The following is an 11833-nucleotide window of genomic DNA, read 5'->3' as shown; positions in this document are numbered from 1 at the left end:
CCGCCCGGGGTTCCGCGCCGCCGCCGGCGGGGACGCTCCTTCCAGCCCTCCCAGCACCCGAGCTCTGCGGACTTTCCCGCCGCCCAGCTCGTCTCGGCGCCCACCGGACCGATGTCTTAACTCTCGGCGTGGGAGGACCCAGGGCTTTTCAGGCGTCTGAGCCTGTGCCATTTTTGAATCCTCTTTAAAAAGAGACAAAACTAGGAATCCGTGATTAGAACAGGGACAGACTGGTACATCCACACAGTGGGATGCCGCTGAGCAATCAAAAGGAACGAGCACTCAACAAGTTGGATGAATCTCAAAACAAATACGCCGAGTGAAAGAGGCCGGGGATAAAAAGAGGACTCTCTGGGTGCTTCCATTTATATAAGACTCTAGAAAGTGACACTGATCTCTAGCGACAGAAAGCAGATCAATGGTCGGGAGAGGGGAACACTTTTGGTGGATGGTGGTTAGGTTCATTATCTTGATCGTGGTGGTGGTTTCAGAGTGTATACATACCTCCATCAGTATTCAGCAAATTGCACACTTTAAACGTGCATTTTATTGTATGTCAATCACACCTCAGTAGAACTGTACAAAGTATTGAATAGTTCAGGGTTGTGGAAGGGGTCGTGAAAGTCACAGACCCTGAAGCTTGAGCTTTATTAGCGTCACTAGTCTCCTTCTGCTCGTCGTTCGCATTTTTCTGTGATACCAAGAACAATCCTCTAAATGTGGAATTAGAGCCGTCGGATTGCTCCACGAAGGCGATGACTTGGGGATGTCGCCTAGTTCTGTGCAGGGCCGTCGGTCTCCGAGGCGCGGAAACTGGAGACGACCTGCCAATTCTGGTTTCGGGACACACAGTATCTTGAAGACACCTGGGGCCCAATGCCAGCTTTTCTTATCCAGAAATTCCGCAGCCAGTGAAAGGTTCCTGTCTCTTTAAGCTGGTAATAATGGGTAAAGTGGCAGTAGGCCCGCCTATCGGTCTCAGGTGCGCGCGCACCCGCAAAGACCCGCCCCCCCCCCCCCAGAGGCGTAGTACTTCCCAGAAGTTCTCTGCGGCGTGATTTGTCCCCATCGGCGACTCGTAGAAAACCTTGGGCTCGATAACAGCGCCGCTTCTGATTGGCTGATTGCCGCGTGCTCGGTCTTCCCTGGAGTCTGTGCCGGGCGACTCGGCTGGTAGTGGCGATGTCCGGCCGGTCCAAGCGGGAGTCTCGTGGTTCCACCCGCGGGAAGCGCGAGTCCGAGTCGCGGAGCAGCTCGGCTCGTGTCAGACGGGAGCGAGATCGGGAGCGGGAGACCGAGGCTCCGAGCTCCCGGGGCAGTCCGGTGCGCGTGAAGCGAGAGATCGAGCCGGCGAGCGCGCGCGAGGCCCTGGCGCCCGTGGTCCCGGCGGTGCGGGTGAAGCGGGAGCGCGAGGCCGAGGAGGACTCGGAGCCTGAGCGGGAGGTGCGAGGTGCGCGGGGCCGGGCGCGGGTTCCACTCTCGCGTTCTTCTTTTTCCAGCCTTCTCTCCCCACGGGGAAGTCACACTCCACTCGCGACCCGACTCCGTTTTAATGAGGATAGTACTAGTCTTGATCAGGATCGTAGCTATAGCATTTCTAACAGTAATAAGAATAGCAGCTTTCCTTTATCGGATGTCTAATGCGGGCCAGGCGCTGTGCTAATTGTTTTACAGGTGTTCCTTCCTTTTAGTTTTTTACAAAATACCTGAGGAGTGAGTCCTGCTGTAATTTCTGAGCGGAGAGCCTGAACGCTGTGCATTTGGACCACACTGCCCTGTTACCCAGGGCCGTAGCAGCCAGGAGATATGGATTCTAGTCCTGCCTCTGAGACTGAGTCACGGTGGTTTGGGCAAGTGATTTTCACCTGTCTGTCCCTCTCTAGGTTAACGGAAGGAGTCCTGGAACCCATGACCTTTGAAAGCCTTAATAAGCCAGTGAGTCTGTCAGTTCCCATCCATGACTGTACCCTCTGCCTCTTTCTGCTGGACTCATTCTGCTTCTCTTAGTAATTTCTGGAGACCTCTTGGCCAAGCCATGGTACTCTGTAGTGTGTACACTCTTTTCCAACTTTTGATATCTTACCAATCATTAAGTAGGTTTCCATCGTTTCTGAAGCTTTTCCTGTTTACCTCAATTACATCTTTTCCTTCTCTGAACTTGGAACTTCTGCCTTGAATATGTTCCTATGTACTTGTTTTCTGGTAGGTTAGCAGGTGAACATATCACAAGGCTACATGTTAGGGACAGTGTTCATTGGCGGGGGGGTGGTCTTCATTCTCCAGGATTTTATAATTCTGTCTCTGCACCTGGTAATCTATATAAGATTATACTCTTATGTTAACTCTTAAATTTCTAGCTCAGGGTCCTGTGTTTGACATGTTTTTATATTACCCTCAGGGTCCAGAATAGCACCTTGCTTGTGGTAAGTGCTTGATAAATGTTCTTTGAATAATCTAGTTAATAATTTCAAGGTATTCTTTGATTTCCTTTACTTAAATATTCTGTCAGCCTCACGTTTCCCTTTCTTTGGAAGAGAAATTGTTTCTTAGATATTTTGTGTAGTTATGGTAAGGAGATTGTTTTCTCTGGGACACACTAGGATCCCAGTTGAGGTTACTGCTGGTTTTTTTTTTTCCCCTTTTATTTTTTTCATGAAATAGATTATAGGTATTAAGATGAGCTAAATGTCATGCACATGTATAGTTTAAAGAAGAGTGTGGAGATATACCTTAAATCTACCACTTGTCAAGAATTGTGAAGGGTCTGAGATTTTACCCTTTTTGTACGCTACCAAGTTAGCCTGCTGTGGTTTCACGGATGCTGATGGAAGACATGGAGCTATTGGGCTTGAGACAGCTTATTGCAGCAATAACAGTAGCCAGAATATAGCATTGTCACTTCCCTGAGTCAGTTCCCACAGCACAACACGATGAGAACCCATACACACAGTGGGGGTCCTCACAGGACGAGAACTCTGAGCTTAGAGAACCCAGATCTTCTATAATGGGCTGTGAGCTTGCCTCCCCTTTGCTCTGTAGGGACACACTGTCTCCTACTTCCAAAGCTATAGAAACAAACTTCACTATACAAACAACTTTGACAAGATAGTCTGGAGGCAGTCAGTGCCTCTGGTCACAATATGTGCAGAAATTCGAGAGACCCATGGAGAGTTGCCTCCCGACGCTGTTCAGCTTAAGAAGTGGTACTTAACCAGTACCTTAGAAGCTCCCATAGGCCCCTTCCCAGTTTCATCTGCCTTCCTTGCTTGCTTGGGTAATCACTGAATTTTTTCTAATCATTTCTACTTTTATTATTTTATTATTTACAGTTTTAACTCACATATACGTCCCTAAGTAGAACTGTATTTTATTTTGTGTTTGTTATAAATGGAATCATACTATATGTTGTCTTCTGTTTTGCCTTTTTTTTTTTGCTAGCCATATTGTTGAGGTTTATCTGGGTAGATGTTCATGGCAACACAGTGTTCTATTGATGATATACCAAAACATATTCCTCCCATTTTTATATGTTGTAGACATTTGGGTTGTTTCCAGTTTGGTCTCTTTCAAATATTGCTGCTATAAATATTTTTTAGTAAAGCATTCCTGATGGCACATGTGCAAAAGTTCTCTAGGGTATATAAGTAGAAGAGAGATTGCTGGGCCAAAAGGTCTGTGTATTTTCAGCTTTGATCTTGCTGTACTATTTTCTAAGAGGTTGTAACAGTTTATACTCCCACCAGCAGTTACATGAGCATTCTCATTGTTCTTCATATTCGCCAACACTTGGAATTGCCTGATTTTATTTTTTCCTCTCTGGTAGGTGTGAAGTGGTATATCATTGTGCAAGGAAATTTGCATGTTCTTGATTACTGGTGAGGTTGAGCATCTTTTCTTTTCTTTTCTTTGTTTTTTGTTTTTTTTTTTTTTTTGGCCATGCTGTGAAGCTTGCAGGATCTTAGTTTCCCAACCAGGGACGAACCCCAGCCCCCTGCAGTGGAAGCACAGAGTCCTAACCATTGGACGGCCAGGGGATTCCCAGCATTTTTTCATAAGTTTGAGGGCTGTCTTCCTCATTTTCTTTTGGGTTGTCTTTTTTTGTTGTTGTTGTTAATCTCTTCACCAGATTTCTTTATGTAATTGCAAGCAATTCCTTTGTTGGTTATACGTATTTCAAGTATATTCTCTCAGTTTGTGGCCTGTTCCGTTAAGTGGGCTTTTTTGGTGTTGTCTGGCTACCTGTACAGGAGCTCATCCTGATTAATTTTTCCCATTTCTGTGTTTGTTTGTACTGGTAGTTGACCCTGAGTATGGGTTTCCCATTTTCACAGCTTTTGATGCTTCTCCTTTCAGCAAAGAATGGCCGCATGGATTCTGAGGATCGGAGGAGCCGCCACTGCCCCTACCTGGATACCATTAACAGGTCGGTAGCACAGGAATGCCTAGGGCAGCAGCAGAACAATGGGGTCTATGCAGAAAGTTCTTTGGACTGTACGTTAAACAATACGTTCAAAAACTTTATCTCTTTTAAAGCTTTCTGCCCAGAAAACTGTGCTTCTTGCCGTGTTTTTTAATCTTTGCCCTCCAATTTAAAGTGTCAGAGAGCATGTTGTTTTAGGGTGGGCACATGCAGAAAGAGCTTTTTGCTCATTTTGAATTTGTATGTGGAAATAAAGGGATATGTGGTGTCGATGACAACAGCAAATTTAAATATTATTGAGCACTGACTGTGTGCTAGGTACTACTCTAGGTGCCTGGGATTCAGCACAGGAAAAACAGACAAAAATATATCCTAAAGCAGAGGTGTTTACCCCATCTTGGTATTCTTTGATCCCAGATGCATTTTAGGATGGTTTTTCATTTATGCTCTAGGGTGGCACTGTCTATTGGGCTTTTTTGCAACAATGGAATTGCTCTCTAAGGGCTGTCCACTGTGGGAGGCACAAGCTACTTGTGGATATTGAGTGCTTGAAATGTGGCTTGAGGAACTGAATTTTAAATTTTATTTAATTTTAATTATTTTACTTTTAAACACCAATAGCCGTGTGTGGCTAGTGGCCCCTTTGACTGACAGTGCAGCTTTCCTGGGACCATTACCAGTTAATTAGAGTTAATGCTTGAGAATGAATCCCCTTGCCACCTGTGAATTCAGTGGAGGTAAATTTTCTTTTGTCACTTAACCCGCCCAGTACTCATATATCATTACTTTGCACTTGAATAGGTAGATCTGTTGGTAGGTATTCCCCTAAAGTTCTTCAGGCTTCCCATTTATTTTTATGGACAAAAATAAAATTTTCTTTTGTGAAAGGGTTTATTCACTCTTTTTATGTCCTTCCTTTAATGTCTTTTAATTTGGAATGCTGTTGGGGCCCTGTTACTTTAGTCCTACTTGTGGCTTTTCCTCCAGAGAAAGTAATGGAAGATTCTCAACTGGTTGTGAATACTCAAAAGAAAGAGGGTCGTTGGTGGAGATACCTTTGCACTGCTTTGGGGCTTGGTGGGTGGCGGTGCTATATTAAATGCCCAGGTAAGGAAGAGTTAATGTTCCCCACGGTTTGTATGTGACTGTTGAACTGTTCTCCGAAGGCGGCTGCGTGACTGCAGAACAGGGAGCCAGCGGCACTGCTTCGCTCAAGTGCTCACCTAGGCAGCCGTCCCTGTTAATTGTTTCTGTTTTGTTTTGGTTCTCTTAGGAGTGTGCTGGACTTTGACTTTGAGAAACTGTGTTCCATCTCCCTCTCGCATATCAATGCATATGCCTGTCTGGTGTGTGGCAAGTACTTTCAGGGTAAATAAATGTTTTGCATCACATTTTCAGCACTAGCCACAGTTCTATTCAGGGATTTTTTTTTTTTTTTAAAGTAAGTAAGCTGCTGTTAGGAGTCGTGTCTAATAAGCCCTATCTTTGTTCCCAGGAAGTTGGAATACTCTTAGAAAATCCACAGGGGGTTCTCTGATTGGTCAGAACCTGAATACATGTGAAAGCAAGAAAGAACTAGCCATATGAGAGACTATGTAGGAAGTATCAGAGACTCTGGGTTTTTGAATCTCTGATGTTTTCTATACTTATGTCTTTTTCTGAGAATCCTTTTACTCTAAGGACTTTTTCATTCTGTTCTTTTCTGGAAATTTATTATTTCAGTCCATTCAGAGCAAGCAAATGTTTTGTACACAGTATAGTGGAGGATTCAAAAGAAATATAAACTACATTCTTTGCTCTAATAAGGATCTTATAAACTGTCAAGGTTAACACGTAAAACAATCAGCAAACTCTCTTAAGACCATAAAGATTACGGCTGGCCTGTGTGGCGCTGAGTATAAATAGGGATGATAGGAGTTGAAATATGCAAAGATCATTGTTAGCTGGAGTGTTTGTGTAGAGTTCACGGAGGAGGTGGAACTTGTACTCTGTATGCAGGACGTAGAGTTTGAATAGGTTAAGGGTGAGATGCTCTAGAAAGGAGTGGCAACGTGAACAAAAGTATGTAGGTACAGGATTGTCGTGAATGTGGACAGTTGAAAAATCAGGACTAAGTGATGATGGACCGTCACAGATATGTACGTGTGTATGTGCAAATCTGCGTATGCATGCACGTACATGTACTGTATATAAATATATGTGGATATTCCTAGTTTCTAATACATGAAACTAGTTCATATACATAAACACATGCATATATACACACAAACACTCACACACATATACACACACACGCACAAATACACCCACACGTATTTTCTGTGTTCATGTATATGAAATTAGTTCCCTTATGTCTTGTGCCATCTAGGGAATAAAGATAACGTGCTATTCTTTCTTGCTAAGTTTTGTGATGAGAGGAGTTCATGTGGGAGATTCCTTTCGTGGATGGCGTAGTACTTTGTTTTTGCTGATATTAACATGTTCTGGTACGAAATAATGAAAGGAAAGTTACCCCTCATCTGTGTGCTTATGGAGTCTGCCCTTCTCTCAGAGCCTTTCACTCTTCCCTACAGGCCGGGGTTTGAAGTCTCACGCCTACATTCACAGTGTCCAGTTTAGTCACCATGTCTTCCTCAACCTCCACACCCTCAAGTTTTACTGCCTCCCAGACAACTATGAGATCATCGATTCCTCGCTGGAGGATATCACGGTGCGTGTCCAAGAGGGTTGGTTTGGAACTAGTTATCCTGGGAGCCACCCCAGGGCTCCTGAGGATCTGCCCCACCCAAGGTCAGGGAAGAGTCTCAGTCCCTTGGGCTTCGAGAGACTCCTTTCGCCTTGGGAGGAACCAGGGAAACAGAGTAAGGAGGTCACAATTCATAATTTTGGCCCGTGGTCTACAGTCTAGCTCTCATTTCTGCTTTTAATGTTGAGGGTTAGGACTGAAGAAATATTGCTACTTTTCAGTTAGGGTGAAAGCATTTTTGTGAAATAAATTATCCTTCCATATTTTGGAGTAGGGATGTGAATTGGGCCTGCTGTAGGACAGTGGATACCAAGAGGTATACCAGCTTCCGGCTACTTTTGACATGATGCTGCCAGAATGGCCAACATGTCCATCTGTGGGCTCTGGTTTGTGACCTGTGCCAAGAGTCACTGCACTTAAGTGGGGAGTATGGAAAGTCCTCTTGGGCTTTGATTACTGTTGGAACTGTTGATTATTGCTTTCCTTTTCAGCAGTGGCTGCATGTTCAATAGAGTTGAATGCTCAATTTATTAAGGAAAGCTTGGTGTTCAGAGTATTTGAAACACTATTTACTCCACTTCATAAGTTTTATAACATTCTATTAAAGTTGAAGTTAAAGTGGTTAAGGACAGTATTTATAGACGGAGAAGCTGAAAGGAATTCAAGCTTTCAAAGTGAGTTAGTGGCGACCCCTCAGTGTGTGACATGATGACCCTCATAGCTCTAGGACAGGGAAGGTTCTGATCCTGCCCCTGCAGCCACAGGGAGTCCCGAGATCTCAGTCCTGCACAAATAGGAGGTGACACTCCTGCTCCCGCACCAGGCCCATGTGCTGGCTCTGTGTGAGGTCCCACCTGGGACTCAGACTCCTGCCTCCTGCAGACTTGAGTGTCCTGCAGCTTCTCCCTGTTGTTTGTCATGGGTTTGGCTGGACCTGCGGTCTGAGGAAAGGCCTGGGGTTCAGTGACTTTGGGTTAAACACAGAGATCACCTTCTAGATGAGCAACGTGGAGCGGGCCCATTCCACGTTACCTCAGTCCTTAGACCTACTGTTGGAAGCCCTTTGGGTGGGTGGTGAGATGTTCACGACCAAAGTATCTTTTCTTTTGACAGAAATTGCTGTTGCGGATATATCTTGTGAACTCTGTAGACTGCCCTAAAACAGCCTAGGATTTTCTTTTGCTTTGCAGTATGTGTTGAAGCCCACTTTCACAAAGCAGCAGATCGCTAACTTGGACAAGCAAGCCAAGTTGTCCCGGGCATATGATGGCACCACTTACCTGCCCGGTATCGTGGGCCTGAATAACATAAAGGCCAACGACTACGCCAATGCCGTCCTTCAGGTAGGTTGGAGGTGGGAACCATGAGGGAGGGGGTAACCCGGGAACACTGTGAAGCTTGGCTAAGAAACAGCTGCCTTCTGGTTGAGTGCAGTCAGGTGGTCCTCAGACCCCGAGTCTTGCCAAGGACTCTTCTTGGGTGTTTGTTCTGCACCAAGCAGAACATTCCTGTCTGCTTGAGGGGCTGCCACCAAAAGGTGGGCCTGTTCTAGCCTCTGGAGCTTCCAGGGAATGGGGGATGGAGCTGCACGGGGCCTGCAGTACCAAGTAAGAGACATGTGAGCTAGATGATGCTTTTTCTTTTCATGGTGCAGATGTTCATTGTGTTGGCTCTGTGATGTCTCTGTCCTGCCCCTGTGCTGAAGTCCTGCAATGGATAAGGCAGAAAGCCAAAGTTGTCCTGTTTGCAATTGTTTTGCTTTTTAAAAAAATTACATAAGTAATATGCGCATATTGTAGAAAAATTAGAAAACGTTGGTAAGCATAAGAAAATAAATAATCATCCTACTTCACTCAAAAAAAATTGGTTAAGAAAAACTATAAACAAGCACTTGTGTAGGGGGAAGATATAGAAAGTATAAAACAAAAGCTTCATTCCTTTCTTTCTCTAGTACTCTGTCCTGGGATAGTTAGCAGTATAGAGACCTCCAGAACTTTATTCTAAACGCATGTACACACATGCATTATATCCTGTCATGTGGTAGTATTATGGTTTATTTTGTTATTTCCCAGTTGATACATAAAATTTCACTTGTTTTACATTTTTATTTCTGTTACCAGTGTTGCAGTGAGTATGTATATATATAGTCTTGCATTTTTTGTGACCCTGTTACATTTGTTATATTTCTTTTCTAGACTTGAAAAATGCTCGTATTGTTTAATCTATAAAGTAATGTAGTATGTATATGTATCTCTATTTTAACTGAAAAGCATATTATGAAATCAATAAATATTCTTGTGCAGCATCCTTAATGATTACATGTCAATCCATTTTGTTGAATTTAATTTATTTAACCTTCTCTTCTTGTATTAATGCACCTTGGGCCTAGATTCTAGGCTGTAGGGGGTTTGTAGCAATTTACAAACCCACCAGCAACACAAAAGGGTGTTTTTCTTTTTCTTTTTCTTTAAATTGAAGTATAGCTGATTTACAGTGTTGTGTTAGTTTCTGGTATACAGCAAAGTGATTCGGTTATGCATACATATATATATATCTATTCTTTTTCATACTCTTTTCCATCATGGTTTATTACAGGATATTGAATATAGTTTCCTGTGCTATACAGTAGGACCCTATTTATCTATTTTATTTTATTTTATTTTATTTTTTTATAGATTTATTTATTTTTATTTATTTATTTATTTTTGGCTGTGTTGGGTCTTCATTGCTGCGCATGGGCTTTCTCTAGTTGCAGCGAGCGGGGGCTACTCTTCACTGTGGTGCGCGGGCTTCTCATCGCGGTGGCTTCTCTTGTTGCGGAGCACAGGCTCTAGGTGCGCAGGCTTCAGTAGTTGTGGCACGCAGGCTCAGTAGTTGTGGCTCGCAGGCTCTAGAGCACAGGCTCAGTAGTTGTGGCGCACAAGCTTAGTTGCTCTGCAGCATGTGGGAGCTTCCCGGACCAGGGCTTGAACCCGTGTCCCCTGCATTGGCAGTTGGATTCTTCACCACTGCGCCACCAGGGAAGCCCTTATCTATTTTTTTTTTTTTAATTTTATTTATTTATTTAGTTATTTGTTTATGGCTGTGTTGGGTCTTCGTTTGTGTGCCAGGGCTTTCTCTAGTTGTGGCGAGCGGGGGCCACTCTTCATCGCGGTGCATGGACCTCTCACTATCGCAGCCTCTCTTGTTGCGGAGCACAGACTCCAGATGCGCAGGCTCAGTAACTGTGGCTCACGGGCCTAGTTGCTCCGTGGCATGTGGGATCCTCCCAGACCAGGGCTCGAACCCGTGTCCCCTGCATTAGCAGGCAGATTCTCAACCACTGCGCCACCAGGGAAGCCCCCCTTATCTATTTTATATGTAGTGGTTTGTATCTGCTAATCCCAGACTCCTAATTTATCCCCTCCCCCACCCTTTTCCCTTTGGTAACCGTAAATTTTCTGTCTGTGAGTCTGTTTCTTTTTCATGGATAAGTTCATTTGTGTTGTGTTTTAGATTCCACATGTAAGTGATATCATATGGTATTTGTCTTTCTCTTTCTGGCTTATTTCACTTAGTATGATAATCTTTAGGTCCATCCATGTTTCTGTAAAAGGCATTATTTCATTCTTTTTTATGGCTGAGTAATATTCCATTGTATATATGTACCACATCTTCTTTATCCATTCATCTGTTGGTGAACATTTAGCTTGTTTCCATGTCTTGGCTGTTGTAAATAGTGCTTCTATGAATATTGGGGTACAGGTGTTTTTTCGAATTATAGTTATCTCCAGATATATGCCTAGGAGAGGTATTGCTGGATCATACAGTAGCTCTATTTTTAGCTTTTTAAGGAACCGCCATACTGTTCTCCATAGTGACTGCACCAATTTACATTCCTACTAACAATGTAGGACGGTTCCCAAAAGGGTGTTCTTCATCTTGCATTGTCACTGTTACCACTGAAAAAAACTTTTTCCATTTTTTTTTAATGTATTTTATTTATTGATTTTTGGCTGCATTGGGTCTTCGTTGCTGTGTGCGGACTTTCTCTAGTTGCGGCGAGCGGGGGCTACTCTTCGTTGTGGTGCGTGGGCTTCTCATTGTGGTGGCTTCTCTTGTTGCGGAGCACAGGCTCTAGGCACGTGGGCTTCAGTAGTTGTGGCACGCGGGCTCAGTAGTTGTGGCTCGCGGGCTCTAGAGCACAGGCTTAGTAGTTGTGGCACACGGGCTTAGTTGCTCTGCGGCATGTGGGATCCTCCCGGACCAGGGCTCGAACCCATGTCCCCCGCATTGGCAGGCAGATTCTTAATCACTGTGCCACCAGGAAAGCCCAACTTTTTCCATTTTGATAGGTATCTCCATTTTAATTTACTTTTTCAAAATTCACTTCTAAAGTTGATTCTTATATTTTTTCATGAGTTTTTGGGACTTATGTGCTCATTTTTCTATTAGTGGTCCATTTTATTGAGGATTAAAAGTATACATATATATATTGGCCTTTTTTTTTGCATATGTTGCACATAATTTGTTCTAGTTCTTTTTTGGCCTTTAAACTTTGTTTGTGGTATTTTTGCATGAAGAATTTGGTAAAAAATTGTAAAAGTATATCTGTGAATTTTGGTGTCTGCCATTGGTGTCATGCCTGGTCCCTGGAGAGGTCAAATTCTTAGGTGGAGAGAGACTTT

At 43.8% G+C, this 11833-nt stretch overlaps 1 protein-coding gene across 10 annotated transcripts in view; it reads left to right on the top strand.

Annotated features, from left to right (window-relative positions):
* Positions 1-1115: 1115 nt before the first annotated feature.
* The window catches only part of USP39 (ubiquitin specific peptidase 39), a 30286-nt gene continuing 19568 nt past the window's right edge, over positions 1116-11833 (top strand). The window contains exons 1-6 of one of the 10 annotated variants that reach the window (XM_082357671.1): positions 1322-1450; positions 3824-3875; positions 4354-4423; positions 5694-5788; positions 6994-7130; positions 8357-8509. In XM_082357671.1, the coding sequence (XP_082213797.1) occupies positions 3860-3875; positions 4354-4423; positions 5694-5788; positions 6994-7130; positions 8357-8509 (471 nt within the window). In that variant the 5' untranslated portion in view covers positions 1322-1450; positions 3824-3859. Of the gene's footprint in view, positions 1451-1883; positions 1936-3823; positions 3876-4353; positions 4424-5693; positions 5789-6993; positions 7131-8356; positions 8510-11833 lie in introns of those variants that run through there. The other 9 variants (XM_082357673.1, XM_082357670.1, XM_082357667.1 and 6 more) reach the window with 9 other exon arrangements.

The sequence above is a fragment of the Balaenoptera borealis genome (assembly GCF_965194805.1).
Source record: "Balaenoptera borealis genome assembly, chromosome: 15".
Classification (NCBI taxonomy): Eukaryota; Metazoa; Chordata; class Mammalia; order Artiodactyla; family Balaenopteridae; genus Balaenoptera; species Balaenoptera borealis.
This window is presented reverse-complemented; position numbering and strand designations above follow the sequence as displayed.